Here is a 15882-nt window from a genome sequence, read left to right as displayed (position 1 = left end):
CATGCGCAGTAGTAAAACACCGCTCCCCGTGCGAACATGCAGGGGAGCGACTGATCCAGAATGAGGCCCCTTGTCTTTTGACTCATTATCCCCTTTTGCAACTCTGGCACTGCAAGTTGTCTTCCCCTTCCGCCTGTACTTTTCACTCCCTTTAGGTGCATGTATTTATGCTTTGTACAATTCACTATTGTGCACTGTGCACTGTTTTAATTTTTATGATACCTAATTGTTTATAATGACTTTTGATTTTCCAGGGCAACATCAGTGTCTCCATACACATCTTGGCTGTCTAAAATCTCTGACACAGACATCATTGTGGCAGCACTAGGAAACAGAGGAGTTGTCACTGTGGACATGGGTGGCAGCGTTAGGCTGTGGGAGACTGGGCTTGAAAGTATCCAACGATCTTTGCTTGAGTGGAGAAACATGATTGGACAAGATGATGGGCGACCAGTGCAGGTAGAAACTCAGACCTTTTCTGGATATTGTAACTTTTATCAATATAAAAACATAAAAAGAGATACATAGTCTATGTAATGGCTGGGCTGCGGCTATTTATCTTTCTCAAAAATGTAGTTCCCTTACTCAGTAGCATTTGTTGCATTTTATCCTATTTTTGTCTTCTTATTTACCCTCATACTACTACAGAGGTTCCCAGACTCCACCGCTACAGTCCAGTATTTATGGCTATATATGCTGGAGTACAGGTGATTTAATTAGTTCCTCAGTCAGTTGGACATGATTTAAGCTGGATTAAGTGCAATGACTTGAACATTGTGTATTCCACTTGCTGCAGGGATTGGTTTGGAGGGGGGACTGTTTCTTATGGCGTGCACACATGGTACCATTCGGGCTATATAATCAAAACCGTTAGGAAGTTAGTGCACATTGCATCGTGTGTGCCTGCATCCAATCCTGATGCATGGCCTCGCGACATCGGAATGGAAAGTAGAAATAGACTGCAGCACAATCTATTTCTACTATGTCGCAACAACGGCGATTCTGCTCAATGCAGCATGGCACCTGCTCTCCCCCTCCCCCCCATCTGCCCGATGATGCCAGCAACCTGGCGTGTCCCAGCGGACGCCAATATTGAATCAATATCACCAGCCACTGGATTTCGCTTTTCTTTGTACATGACACAGCAATAAAATCAATAGTATGGTTCAGGTCATTTGCAAGTAAAACATTTTTTAAGATTTATTCAAATCTTCAGGTTTTCTTTTTTTTTAGACATTTTGGGGGGAAATTTATTAGGATGAGACATCCAGAAAGTGAGATATTTTTTAAGAAATCTCCAGGGTTTTTTTTAAGCGGCAATCATTTACACTGCAAAACCAGTTTGATTTTACAGTGTAAATGATTGCTGCTTTAAAAAAAAAAAAAAAAGAGAGATTTCTTACCAAAAGCTTGATTTCTCCCACTTATTTTCTATGGATGTTTGTCTGCAGGTTCCTTTCCAACACTAATGGATGTAATGTCATAATATTTTGTATCCTTATTGCCTGAAGATGTCATACACTGTTAAGTCCCAAAGTTTTATACATAACATAGTTTCATTACTGTATGTTGCTAGCAGAAATGTAATGATTTCTAAAGGGACTAGAGAGAAAAATATTTATTGCAGTTATGTTGTATATTTGTGTTTTTATTCTGTAAAATGACATGCTGCAATGCATTCTACAATCAAAGCACATTCAGATAATGGAAATAAGTGATTTTACTATATTTAGTAATAAGAGGTTTGATGGGAAAATACTGTAATGGTCTTAAGACGACTATACTGGTATTAGAGCACCATCTGGTGGCCAAAGCTAAAATCTCTGATGTAATGCTATTGCCTTATGCACATCGTTGTGCCACAAGTACTTATGTAAATGCAACACTGCAGGCAAGAAATTGTGGAGACATCCATTCCTGGTGATAGAGTTATTTGAATTGAAATGGAGAATTGTAGAGGAGGCTGGGGAGTTACAATAGAAGTATTTGCATTGACAATGAAGGTACTCTTTACCTAGAACGGCGCCCGCGATTAGCATCGCGGGCGTCGGGGGTAAAAAATCGCGGGCATTGCGGCCATCGCATGCACATAAAAAACGGGTGCTACGCGATGCCCGCGATTTTCCCATACGGATCAATGTTAAAAGTCAGATTGGACGCGATTTTAGTGTTAAATGCCTCAATGCCCGCGATTTTTACATAGGAAACAATGTTAAATGGGCCACAGAGCCCTAATAGTCCCCCTGAAGTCTTAAATGGCCCCCACAATTTTTAACGCCACCCCACGATCAACGTGAACCCGAAGCATGGCGAGCGAACGCGGATACCTTCACAGTTATACGCGTCCCCTCGCGGGCTTCACAGGTGTCCGTGGCGACGCGGACACCTGTGAAGCCCGCGAGGGGACGCGTTTACCTGTGAAGGTATCCGCGTCCCCTCGCGGGGCTCGCTGCGCTCGCCACGCTTCGGGCTCGCTGCGCTCGCCACACTATTCTATTCTCAACTCCACGCCGACGTGGATAGTGGGGGTATGAAAAGGTCGGAGGACGCGTACCGCCGCCCCTCGCGGGCTCGCTGCGCTCGCCACGCTTCGGGTTGACGTTGATCGTGGGGTGCCTCAATGCCCGCGATTTTTACATAGGAAACAATGTTAAATGGGCCACAGAGCCCTAATAGTCCCCCTGAAGTCTTAAGTGGCCCCCACAATTTTTAACGCCACCCCACGATCAACGTGAACCCGAAGCGTGGCGAGCGGACGCGGATACCTTCACAGTTATACGCGTCCCCTCGCGGGCTTCACAGGTGTCCGTGGCGACGCGGACACCTGTGAAGCCCGCGAGGGGACGCGTTTACCTGTGAAGGTATCCGCGTCCCCTCGCGGGGCTCGCTGCGCTCGCCACACTATTCTATTCTCAACTCCACGCCGACGTGGATAGTGGGGGTATGAAAAGGTCGGAGGACGCGTACCGCTGCCGCTCGCCACGCTTCGGGTTGACGTTGATCGTGGGGTGTCGTTAAAAATTGTGGGGGCCATTTCAGACTTCAGGGGGACTATTAGGGCTCTGTGGCCCATTTAACATTGTTTCCTATGGAAAAATCGCGGGCATTGAGGCATTTAACACTAAAATCGCGTCCAATCTGACTTTTAACATTGATCCCTATGGGAAATCGCGGGCATCGCATCGCACCCGTTTTTTAGTGCATACGATGGTCGCGATGGTCGCCGTTCTAGGTAAAGAGTACCACAATGAATACTGTGATTTCTTTTTCTTTTAATTCTGGGTCCAAATTTTCAGTTTATTTAATTTTATGGTCTACAGTGCTACATACTGTACACTATACGTCAGAAATAATTTAATATACTGTTGAAAGTGCATAAGGGTACATTAATTAAATGCTATGCCAGGTAATAACTGTGAGGAAGGCATATGAATGAGCATTGACGATGGATAACATGTTTAGAAGGCATCAATAATTATTTTTGTTCTTCTGTCTAGAACACAGAACTGAACATAGTTATAGCCATGTTTACTATGATCAGTTAGGTAGTCAATGAGGCACACCTTACAATAATATGCTGTAATAGGCTGATAGCAAATTAATGGGGAAATTGGTATTGCCGTTTGTACATTAATGGGTTATCGCAGGATAAACCTGCTTTCTCACAAGCATGCTTATATAATAGTCTACATTAACTATTTCCTCGGTAATGCAGGTTATTAACAAAACAACATATGAATTGTGCGCCTCCTGCTTTATAAAGTAACTAGTTCCCAGCCCATGAAAATGACCAGACATAACAATAATTTGAGCATAGTTGTCTGTGAGCGCCCAAACAGCAACACTTGAATTGCTTTGTTGGGCATCATCTAGTGGCTGTCGAAACACTTAACATGTTTCGGCGGGGATTGTGGAATCGGGATTTACATGCTTATTTTCCCGATCCAACAGAGCCTACAGATCGCCGATCATCAATGGCCACAATCATCACATCTGGTCAGCTAATCGCCCCCGCTGGTGTATGGGCCCCAGGTTTTCCTTTCCTCCCCTGGCATCCCCACCTCTCACTCCTATATCCAACGGTTTCTCGGCTATATCCTCCTGGATGTCTAGCTGAATCACACTATCAGTCATATAAGTCAAGGTGCATACACACCAGATGATTATTGTTAATGATATATACATGATAACTAGTGTTCATTCTAGCACCCGCCATATTTGAAAACCCATGCAGTTCCTCTACCCTGCCTGGGGTTTTGCTGTCTGCTGTAGTGCTTCTAGCACAGTGTGGTCTGTATATCAGCACTGATATGCAAACCAGATGTGTTAGAAACACCACAGCAGACAGCGACACCCCAGGCAGGGAAGAGGAACTGCATGGGTTTTCAAATATGGCAGGTGCTAAAATGAACACTAATAACCATATCATCAGCGATATTTTTGTGCATATCGTCTAGTGTGTACGCCCTATATCGTTAGCAATGTGTGCTCCCACGGGTTGTTATTGCCCCCCACTTTCATTTCTAGACCATATGAAATCCTCACTATATCATCGACAGCATGCTTCTGAAAGTGGCTACTGAACATTATCGTTTGTTAGATTGTTTAGGGTGTATGCACTATATCGTTTGTCAGGAAGAACAGCCAGTTCCAGGGAAATCATTGATGACTTTGCATCATTTGCAGTGTCATCTAATGTGTACCCAGCTTTAAGGCCCATACACACTTGAAGATTTTCATTTCAAAAGACTTTGCCAAAATCTTTGATAGATATATCTGTCACAAAAGTAGTGCGTACACACTGAGCTATTTTCCTTAAAGAGCAATAGATTTTCAGGAGGCGAAAGACTTTGCTGAAAATCTTTCATATAAAAGGCGATTTACATAATGGGCGGGGTTTGAATTACAAGGGTTGGAGCAGAAGCCCTTTTATTCAGTGCATTCCTGTTCTTGGGGCCTGATTCAGAACTGATTGCTGGGCTGCATATATTCGGAGCCCAGCAATCAGGTAAACTCCACCCCGCGCTGCTCTGACCGGGCAAAATCCCACCCATTTTGATGGCAAACATTTCATTTGCAGCTGTGCACGTAGGGAGAAATCCATTCACTTACTCCAGCAATGTATACGTTACACCATAACAAAATATACATTGGGGGGGCAGTTGCGGCATTAACATATACATTGCTGGCCTGCGAAAAATTTAAGACATGGCTTTGGGGGACAGGGGACTATGCACACTACAATGCCCATTACACATATACCACATACCATAATGCCCATTACACATTAGGCCACAAACCGTAATGCCCATTACACATATGCCACACCCGGTAATGCCCATTACATATAATGCCACAAAAGTGCTGCTTACCTACATGCTCATTGCTCATTACCTACATGCTCATTTCATGCACCAATAAATAATTGGTGGGCAGTGGTGCCATTAATATATACATTGCTGGCATGTGCCAGCTATGTATATATTCTCCGGCAAATTAATAAATCATTGGTGGGCAGTGGTGCCATTAATATATACATTGCTGGCATGTGCCAGCTATGTTTATATTAACGGCAAATAAATAAATAATTGGTGGGAGTGGTGCCAGTAATATATACATTGCTGGCATGTGCCAGCAATGTATATATTGCTGGCAAATAAATAAATAATTGGTGGGAGTGGTGCCAGTAATATATACATTGCTGGCATGTGCCAGCTATGTATATATTACAAGCTAATTAACAGCAAATAAGAAATCATTGGTGGCAGTGGTGCCATTAATATATACATTGCTAGCATGTGCCAGCAATGTATATATTACCGGAAAATAAAGAAATCATTGGTGGCAGTAGATGCTCCTTGTGTGGAGCACGGCGGAGAGAACACGGAGCAGGGGTCAGTGCGTCCGACAGGCGCAGGGGGTGGCAGGGCGTGCGACGGGCTGGGGAACTGAGTGGCGCATCAGTGTGACATATGCGCCAGAACAGGGGGAGATAGCGGCGGAAGAGCGGCGCAGTTGTCCCGGCGGTGAGTATGTTCCAGCGCCGGGGAGCAGGGGGAGGGAGGGGGCAGTCAGTCGGGCTGAAAGTCTCTGATCTTTCAGCCCGGCTGCCGTACACACCTGGCGATGATGGCTCAAATATGAGCTATCATCGCCAGACGTGCTGGTAAAACCAGCAGATGGCCCACTTTGCTAGCGATGATGCGGGAGCGCGCATCATCGCTAGTCGGGCATCGGTGGCATATACACACTTGCAGACTTTAAGCTGAAACTCGCTCAAAACGTCTGTTTTGAGCGAGTTTCAGCTTAAAGTCGGCAAGTGTGTATGGGCCTTAAGTCTTCTCCAGATTGGACTAGTGTAACTTCCTTCTATCTGGCCTCTGACTTCCACCTCTGTCACTTCCAATCTGTTTTCAATGCTGCTGCCCGGCTCATATTCCTTTTCAAACATACTACATGTGCCTCCCCTCTCCCACATGCCCTTCACTGTCTTCTCTTCTCCTTCAGATTCCAATGATCCAACTAGTGCTTGTGACCCCACCCTCACTTACAAAACCCTCACCCAGTCCTCTCACAGACTTCTTTGATCCCACTGGACCTGGGTTGTATTAATGGCCTGTTCAGTCAGTGTGTGACTTGCAGCTTCCACCAGGGCCCTTCAAGCAGCACCTGGAACCACTTCTGCTATGTTTGCTTACACAAGCTGCAGCCAAACCTCCTGATTGGTGTTGGCTAATTCTCACTGGTCTCTCACCATGATCTCTCACACCTTGCACAGTAACTGGCAGATGGTGGAGTATGGAGACACTGGGCTTTACCAGCTGGAGAACAGGATAGGGTTTGGTGCAATTATATTGACTGCAAGATACAGATGCAGTCGTCCTTACATTGAGTGGCCAAATTATTAGGACCACCCCCTCAATACAATGTTGGACCACCTTTTGCCCTTAATACTAAATGGATTCTTCTTGGCATGGACTCTATGAGATGTTGGTAGGTGGTATGTGGAGTTTGAGACCATATACAATGAACTGCGCTTTCCCATTCCTTTGATTTGATGGTACTGGATCCAGCTGCCTAATGGCCCGTTCGGTCTCATCCCACAGATTCTCAATTGGATTGAGATCTGGTGATTGTGCAGGCCACCTAAGCAAGGTAAAGTCTCTATCATGCTCTTTGAACCATCTGCGGACAGTGGGCGGGATGTTCAAACATCCGCAGCCCAGCTCCGCCCCCCTTCGCCGATCATCGCATATATAATTATCGCATATGTCCTTTGCGGTGAGTCAGCGGGTCCCAGCGGCTACCCCCTCCCTCCCTTACCCGACGCTGCTGCACCGGGCTCTCCTCCTCCCTGCACCCGGGGATCATTGTGCAGGGAGGAGGAGGTCACTGGTCCTGGCAGCACAGCTCACGTCCGGTAGAAGCCCATAGGCTTCTATGGGGCATCGCCAGATTTTTCTGGCGATGCCCCCCATTGCGGTAACCCGGCGGAGGATGCTCAGAGCTTCCCAATTTTTTTTTAAATTGAGTAATTTTTATTGATTTTGCAAAATGAAATAACAGCAACAAAACAAACAAAAAAAATTACATTACAGACAGCAGAGTTTCAAAAGGGTCAATAGGTGCATACAGGAGGTATGTAGCAGCGCACATATTATATGTGCACAGGAGTATAGAAAGGCATCTATATGTGTTCATGCAAAGAACATATGTGGTCTGTACATAAGATGAGTACCTTCCCCACAGGATATAGATTCATATTAGAACAAGTACCTGGAGGCGCCATCCAAGTTCCCATAAACGGAGAGGTAGAAGAAGGCACATTCACATAAACACAGTGCATATCAAATCAGAAGACACCATTGATCTGTGTCATAAAACAAACGAAAAACCCCACTGTCTAAACTTTAGTGGTCCTTAGCTATATGGTAGCTAACTTGTACCAAAAACCTAACCTACTCCTCCCCCCCCCCATCCTGCCCACCCAACTATATCTATGCTGTACTACAGTAGTACTAATCAAACCCAACCCTCCCCTTCCCACCCACCCAGGTAATGAAGGATATTTGACAGGGACTAGGCTATACTAATGGCCTTAGGAAAACTAGGACAGGTACTCTCACAATATAAAGGTAGAAAATATCAAAGGGCGGGATTCTCTAAAATCCGCAGCCCAGTATCGCCGGCATTCGCATTTCTAATGACCGCATATTCTCTAAAATATGCGGTCATTAACGCAAGGGACAGCTCTTGCGGTAAGAGCTGTCCCTTGCGATGCGGCGCCGTTGCTGGACTTCCGGGTCTATGACAGATAGTGAGGTGACAGATAGTGAGACAACAAAGTCCAAGATCGCAGTATTCCCAACAGGAGAGGAGGAATCTTCATGGGAAACTCAACATCAGATGGCTCAAATAAGGGACTGTTCCAAACTGGTGTCAAGTTTGTCAAATGGGAATGTAGCTGGCCCAAGCAGTCGCCAGATGTTAAAGAGCACCAATCCAGGATTTGCAAATGGTTCTCGACGGTGGGTACAGCTCCCTCAGAGCATATGTACCGGACATGTAGAGATACAGGATCTATAGGGGTTATGATATCAGGACTCTTAGGCAGAATTTCTTTGGACATTTCAGTAGGTATAGCAGGGGCATAGGAAGGAGACAAAATGTCCTGTTGTATGACAGTAAGTTGGTTCACAAGCCTGTCTGCAGCGGAGGTGACAGCCAGCAGAATCTGGTGTAGCGAGACTTCAATCACAGGATCTATCGTAGAGGGGGTCAAAAAAAATAAAAATAAATGCAGCAGTGATATCAGAAGATAGCGGTGGCTAGCACACCGCTAGTATATAAAGGAGACTGGTGGCAGAAGGGCAGTCGACCACAATCAGGGTATTCCTACTAAGCCTATGGGGGTCAATGAGATGCGACAGCTGCGGCACCAAGCCGCAGGAGACTTGCTGGAGATCCTATAAAACAACAGAGGATTGCAGGAAACCGTTGCCTCTCCCAAGCTAGACGGTGCCAGGGTCCCACGTGTGAGGACCTATGCGCTAGGTCATATCAGGGGCGGCGAGCTCTCAGCTGGTGTATCCGCACCACAGCACCACCGCCGTACTCACCGCCGGGGTTGGGAGTGGATCACTGCAGGAGGAGGGTGGCAACGTCAGCGGCGCCCCTCGGTTGTATTTCAGAGCCGCAAAGCAGGGTGAGGCGGATCCAAGATGGCACCCGTGTACAGCAGAGAAGAAGCACGGAGCGCCAGCAGCCGCCGGAGCCTCCACAGGTGAATTATGAGAGCCGCGGACGGCACAAGAGGTGCAGGAAGTGCCACTGAGGGCAGGCAGGTAAAGATGTTGCACCCGCAGTCGCTGGGGAAGGATAATTAATCAGAATCTTAGCGGAGCTCTCACCCCCAGCGACCGCTCACATGTCGGGTCAAGCCACGCCCCCCCCAGATAACTGGGTTTTTACCGCATTTTTAGTTTAGAGAATCTCCCCCAATGCCAGCTTTATGACAGGGAGCATTGTCCTGCTGAAAGTATCCATCCCCGGCAGGGTACACTGTTAACATAACAGGATGTACTTGATCTGCGGTAACACTTAAATAACCTTGGCCATTCAGACGTTGTTCCACAGGAATCAAAGGACCCATACAATGCCAAGAAAAAATCCCCCATAATATTGCCTCCACCAGTTTGAATTGTTGTGGCAATGCAGTTAGGGTCCATGCCTTCGTGCTGTTTTCTCTATATTCGTACCCTGCCATCTGCATGGTTTAATTGAAAACATGATTCATCGGACCACATGACCCTTTTCCAGTCATCTACTGTCCAATCCTTGTGCTCCTTTGCAAACTGGAGACATCTGTTGTTGTTCAAGCCAGACAGTTGAGGCTTTCAAACAGATCGTTGGCTTCCATATCCTATACCCTTGATGGCTAACCTTGACATTCCAGCTGTTGCATCAGATTTAGCATGGCCAAATAGCAAAACTGAAGCATAACCATGCTGGGATGTGTAGCTCAACAACACCTGGAGCGTGAAGGTTAGCGAACAAGGGCCTATACGGTGTAATGTCCGGTGAACAGTCCGTTCAGAGACCTTCGCAGTTGCTCCTTTAGTAAGATTCCCTGCAATTTGACGTACTGTTGCTTTTCTGTTGGACTGGACAACTCTGGCAAGTCTCCTTTCAGATCGAGCATTCAGTAGCCTGTTATGACCACAAGCCTGATGTTGAGACCCAGTTTTCTGCTTGGTAGTCCACTCTCTGTAAACATTAATAACTGCTGCTCTCGAACACTTCACAAGTCAGCCGTTTTGCTAATACTGGTTCGGACGGTTCAAGCACCTACAATCATCCCGCGTTCAAACTCAATTAAAGCACGTTTTTGATGCTTCATTTGTCCTGCATTCCCTTTTTATAGCTATCTCGCCCTCTAGCGGCAACAACGTGAAGTTATGGCATGGTCATAATAATGTGGCCACTCATTGAGTGTACTAAACAAGCTGGATTCAATTTATCCTAATCTAACACACAATCCCAACTGGGGTAGTTCCACCCTGTGTTTTTTACACCAAGGCATGCACACCTCTAACATTGTCCCCAGTAGCCAGTAGGGAGTGGTCACTCCTCTGTGCCTGAGCCCACCTGCAGTGACAGGCACCACACATGTACCATCACGTCTAGTGTGCGTGTGGGGGGGGGGATCGTTCCCCTGAAACTGACATCCATGATGTTGCTGGGGACCAAGCCTGCCACCTGTAGTCTTAATCCAGGTTCTATAGATGGACAACAATATCCCCAACCAGAGTATCCTGACCACCAAATGGCAGCTCTTTGGAACTCCCTGACACCATTTAGCTGGCTCTGTTAGGCAGCCTTCTCTTTACCGTCTCATGTCACTTGCAGGTATGAGGCAGCATGGAAAGGTGATCTATTCCTAGCCCACATTGAGCTCTGTTTTTAATACATATCAATAAAGTGTATAACTTTTAATACTTATTCAAGTCCCAGTGCACCATCAAGACTACTCATGGTTACTTTTGGATTCTGATGCTTATACTGTTTAAGTAGTGCTTTGAGCCTAACAGTAGCACCATGAACCTACATGTGGGTACACCATAGTGAAGACCAGGCAATATTGAGAGAGGACATCAAGAAATGACATTATTTGAGTAATAAAATACTGATGCTGGATTTATGCTTTGGTTTGTAATTTGGCGCTATGAATTCCCCTTAAAACACCAGGAAAAATAAAATATTTTTTTTGGTAAATGCATTTTAATTTATATTTATACATTTGATGCATTATAAACATCTGTACATGTACAAGCTCGTAGCCTAGGGGTCATCCTCGACTCTGAACTGTCCTTTGTTCCCCACATTCAATCTGTCACCAAATCATGTTACATGCATCTAAACAACATATCCAAAATACGACCCTATCTCACACAAGACACTTGTCACGGCCTGGACTTGCTGTGTTCCCGGCAATGACATGGGTGAGCCAGTGGAGGGCGCAGGGAACTGGAAGCTCTGAGTTTTAGGTATCTGGAGCTCATGCACGGAGAGATGGGGGTGATGACCTGCTGGGGACACAAAGGATAGGCTAGACCTAAACAGAGGCGCGGAGTCTAAGCTGACAGTGGTATTCACCAGTGACCCCCGCAAGGGGATATGGACTTCGCTGCGACTGCCGACCAGGTCACGGCCCTCTGCCCAGGTTCCTCTGTGACTTAGCAGGGGTGATACTCTGGAGACGGGTAGAGCAGAGATGGTAACGGGATACTTAAACCATCGATGGTGGATTGATGGCACTGAATGCTGGGTAGCAACACAGAGGGCACAGAGGAATGATGGTAGCAAGGTAAACTCAGTAGAGGAGACTGGGTACCGAAGATGCGGCCTGGGAACCGGTTGATGGTAATCGATAGTGCGGCCTGGGAGCCGGTCGATGGTATTTGATTATGCGGCCTGTAAACCGGATGATGGTACTCAATGGTGCGGCCTGGGAGCCGGTAGATAGTACTCGATGGGAATCGATGGTGATCACTGGGGATTGCAGGGGCGGCCTGGAAGCCGAGAGGTAACAAGTAAGATAACCCACTGTACTTTTAACCTGGGCTGCACACAGAGAACTGAATCACACTGAAGATGGAACTTAGTGGAAATTAAGCAGGAGTGGAATGACCAGGTAATAGCAGATGATAACAGGTAACAGCGGGATACAGGTAGCCGGATCTCTGGAGCAAGGGGGGAGTCTTGGAGAGCTTGACACTGGAGAACTTGCAGGGGAACTGACAAGTTGTTCAAGACAAGGAGGAGTCTGGGAAGCTGGCTTTTATTCCTCCAGGTAATTGGTAATTAGCCACAGGCTGTGGCATCTGCCGCAGCAGCAGTACACAGAACCAGGAAGTAACTTGAACTACCTGGATCACGTGACCCTGAATCAGAACAGGGAATGCACCTGGAGTCCTCTATCCTATGTGACACAGGGAATGGCTCGTGAGACAGAGACATCGCGCCAGACTGCAGAGTGCGCCAACAGCTGATCTGCGGTGCATATTACACCAGCGCACCGGTAAGGGGTGCACGCGAGCAGCACGAGAACCGGGGTTCCTGACAACACTACTAAATCTCTTATCCATGCACTCATTATATCCCACATTGATTATTGCAATAGTCTCCTAACTGGTCTTCCCAAGAAGGAGTGATTTTTGGATTTTGCAGCTCAGATTCTGGTGGAATTTTGGTGGGTGCTATGTCGCATTAGCAAGACCCCCCAAGCACCAATACAGTGGAACCCCCCCACAAGTGACCCCATTTTGCAAACTACACCCCTCAGGGAATTCATCTAGGGGTAAAGTGTACATTTCAAACCCCCAGGGGTTTCACCAATTTTGATACAACTGGGCTGTGCAAATGAAAAATTACATTTTTTACACAAAAATGCAGTTCTGGCTCAAAATTTTTCATTTTCACAAGGAATGAAGGAGACAAAGCACCCCAAAATCTGTGCCCCAATTTCTCCCGAGTACGGCAATGCCTCACATGTGACCAAAAAATACCATTTGGGTGCATGGCAGGACTCAGAAGGGAAGGAGTGATTTTTGGATTTTGCAGCTCAGATTCTGGTGGAATGTTGGTGGGTGCTATGTTGCATTAGCAAGACCCCCCAAGCACCAATACAGTGGAACCCCCCACAAGTGACCCCATTTTGCAAACTACACCCCTCAGGGAATTCATCTAGGGGTATAGTGTACATTTCAAACCCCCAGGGGTTTCACCAATTGTGGTACAACTGGGCAGTGAAAATGAAAAATTACATTTTTTTACACAAAAATGCAGTTCTGGCTCAAAATTTTTCATTTTCAGAAGGTATGAAGGAGAAAAAGCACCCCAAAATCTGTGCCCCAATTTCTCCCGAGTACGGCAATGCCTCACATGTGACCAAAAAATACCAGTTGGGTGCATGGCAGGACTCAGAAGGGAAGGAGTGATTTTTGGATTTTGCAGCTCAGATTCTGGTGGAATTTTGGTGGGTGCTATGTCGCATTAGCAAGACCCCCAAAGCACCAATACAGTGGAAGCCCCCCACAAGTGACCCCATTTTGCAAACTACACCCCTCAGGGAATTCATCTAGGGGTATAGTGTACATTTCAAACCCCCAGGGGTTTCACCAATTTTGATACAAGTGGGCAGTGAAAATGAAAAATAACATTTTTTTACACAAAAATGCAGTTCTGGCTCAAAATTTTTCATTTTCAGAAGGTATGAAGGAGAAAAAGCACCCCAAAATCTGTGCCCCAATTTCTCCCGAGTACGGCAATGCCTCACATGTGACCAAAAAATACCAGTTGGGTGCATGGCAGGACTCAGAAGGGAAGGAGTGATTTTTGGATTTTGCAGCTCAGATTCTGGTGGAATTTTGGTGGGTGCTATGTCGCACTAGCAAGACCCCCCAAGCACCAATACAGTGGAACCCCCCCACAAGTGACCCCATTTTGCAAACTACACCCCTCAGGGAATTCATCTAGGGGTATAGTGTACATTTCAAACCCCCAGGGGTTTCACCAATTTTCATACGAGTGGGCAGTGAAAATGAAAAATTACATTTTTTTACACAAAAATGCAGTTCTGGCTCAAAATTTTTCATTTTCAGAAGGTATGAAGGAGAAAAAGCACCCCAAAATCTGTGCCCCAATTTCTCCCGAGTACGGCAATGCCTCACATGTGACCAAAAAATACCATTTGGGTGCATGGCAGGACTCAGAAGGGAAGGAGTGATTTTTGGATTTTGCAGCTCAGATTCTGGTGGAATTTTGGTGGGTGCTATGTCGCATTAGCAAGACCCCCCAAGCACCAATACAGTGGAACCCCCCCACAAGTGACCCCATTTTGCAAACTACACCCCTCAGGGAATTCATCTAGGGGTATAGTGTACATTTCAAACCCCCAGGGGTTTCACCAATTTTGATACAACTGGGCTGTGCAAATGAAAAATTACATTTTTTACACAAAAATGCAGTTCTGGCTCAAAATTTTTCATTTTCACAAGGAATGAAGGAGACAAAGCACCCCAAAATCTGTGCCCCAATTTCTCCCGAGTACGGCAATGCCTCACATGTGACCAAAAAATACCATTTGGGTGCATGGCAGGACTCAGAAGGGAAGGAGTGATTTTTGGATTTTGCAGCTCAGATTCTGGTGGAATGTTGGTGGGTGCTATGTTGCATTAGCAAGACCCCCCAAGCACCAATACAGTGGAACCCCCCACAAGTGACCCCATTTTGCAAACTACACCCCTCAGGGAATTCATCTAGGGGTATAGTGTACATTTCAAACCCCCAGGGGTTTCACCAATTGTGGTACAACTGGGCAGTGAAAATGAAAAATTACATTTTTTTACACAAAAATGCAGATCTGGCTCAAAATTTTTCATTTTCAGAAGGTATGAAGGAGAAAAAGCACCCCAAAATCTGTGCCCCAATTTCTCCCGAGTACGGCAATGCCTCACATGTGACCAAAAAATACCAGTTGGGTGCATGGCAGGACTCAGAAGGGAAGGAGTGATTTTTGGATTTTGCAGCTCAGATTCTGGTGGAATTTTGGTGGGTGCTATGTCGCATTAGCAAGACCCCCAAAGCACCAATACAGTGGAAGCCCCCCACAAGTGACCCCATTTTGCAAACTACACCCCTCAGGGAATTCATCTAGGGGTATAGTGTACATTTCAAACCCCCAGGGGTTTCACCAATTTTGATACAAGTGGGCAGTGAAAATGAAAAATAACATTTTTTTACACAAAAATGCAGTTCTGGCTCAAAATTTTTCATTTTCAGAAGGTATGAAGGAGAAAAAGCACCCCAAAATCTGTGCCCCAATTTCTCCCGAGTACGGCAATGCCTCACATGTGACCAAAAAATACCAGTTGGGTGCATGGCAGGACTCAGAAGGGAAGGAGTGATTTTTGGATTTTGCAGCTCAGATTCTGGTGGAATTTTGGTGGGTGCTATGTCGCACTAGCAAGACCCCCCAAGCACCAATACAGTGGAACCCCCCCACAAGTGACCCCATTTTGCAAACTACACCCCTCAGGGAATTCATCTAGGGGTATAGTGTACATTTCAAACCCCCAGGGGTTTCACCAATTTTCATACGAGTGGGCAGTGAAAATGAAAAATTAAATTTTTTTACACAAAAATGCAGTTCTGGCTCAAAATTTTTCATTTTCAGAAGGTATGAAGGAGAAAAAGCACCCCAAAATCTGTACCCCAATTTCTCCCGAGTATGGCAATGCCTCATATGTGACCAAAAAATACCAGTTGGGTGCATGGCAGGACTCAGAAGGGAAGGAGTGATTTTTGGTGGTGGAATGTTGG

At 46.1% G+C, this 15882-nt stretch overlaps 1 protein-coding gene across 1 annotated transcript in view; it reads left to right on the top strand.

Moving 5' to 3' along the window:
* Nucleotides 1–298: 298 nt before the first annotated feature.
* LOC146057556 (von Willebrand factor A domain-containing protein 8-like) overlaps nt 299–15882 on the top strand; it is a 132625-nt gene continuing 117041 nt past the window's right edge. Inside the window, exon 1 of the mRNA XM_083168924.1 lies at nt 299–459. Coding sequence (XP_083025050.1) covers nt 440–459 — 20 coding nt within the window. The 5' untranslated portion in view covers nt 299–439. The remainder of the gene's footprint in view (nt 460–15882) is intronic.

Source organism: Crinia signifera, chromosome 2 (genome assembly GCF_055691185.1).
Source record: "Crinia signifera chromosome 2, ASM5569118v1, whole genome shotgun sequence".
NCBI classification, from domain to species: Eukaryota; Metazoa; Chordata; class Amphibia; order Anura; family Myobatrachidae; genus Crinia; species Crinia signifera.
Note: the sequence above shows the minus strand (reverse complement) of the source record. Positions and strands in the feature narration are given on the sequence as shown.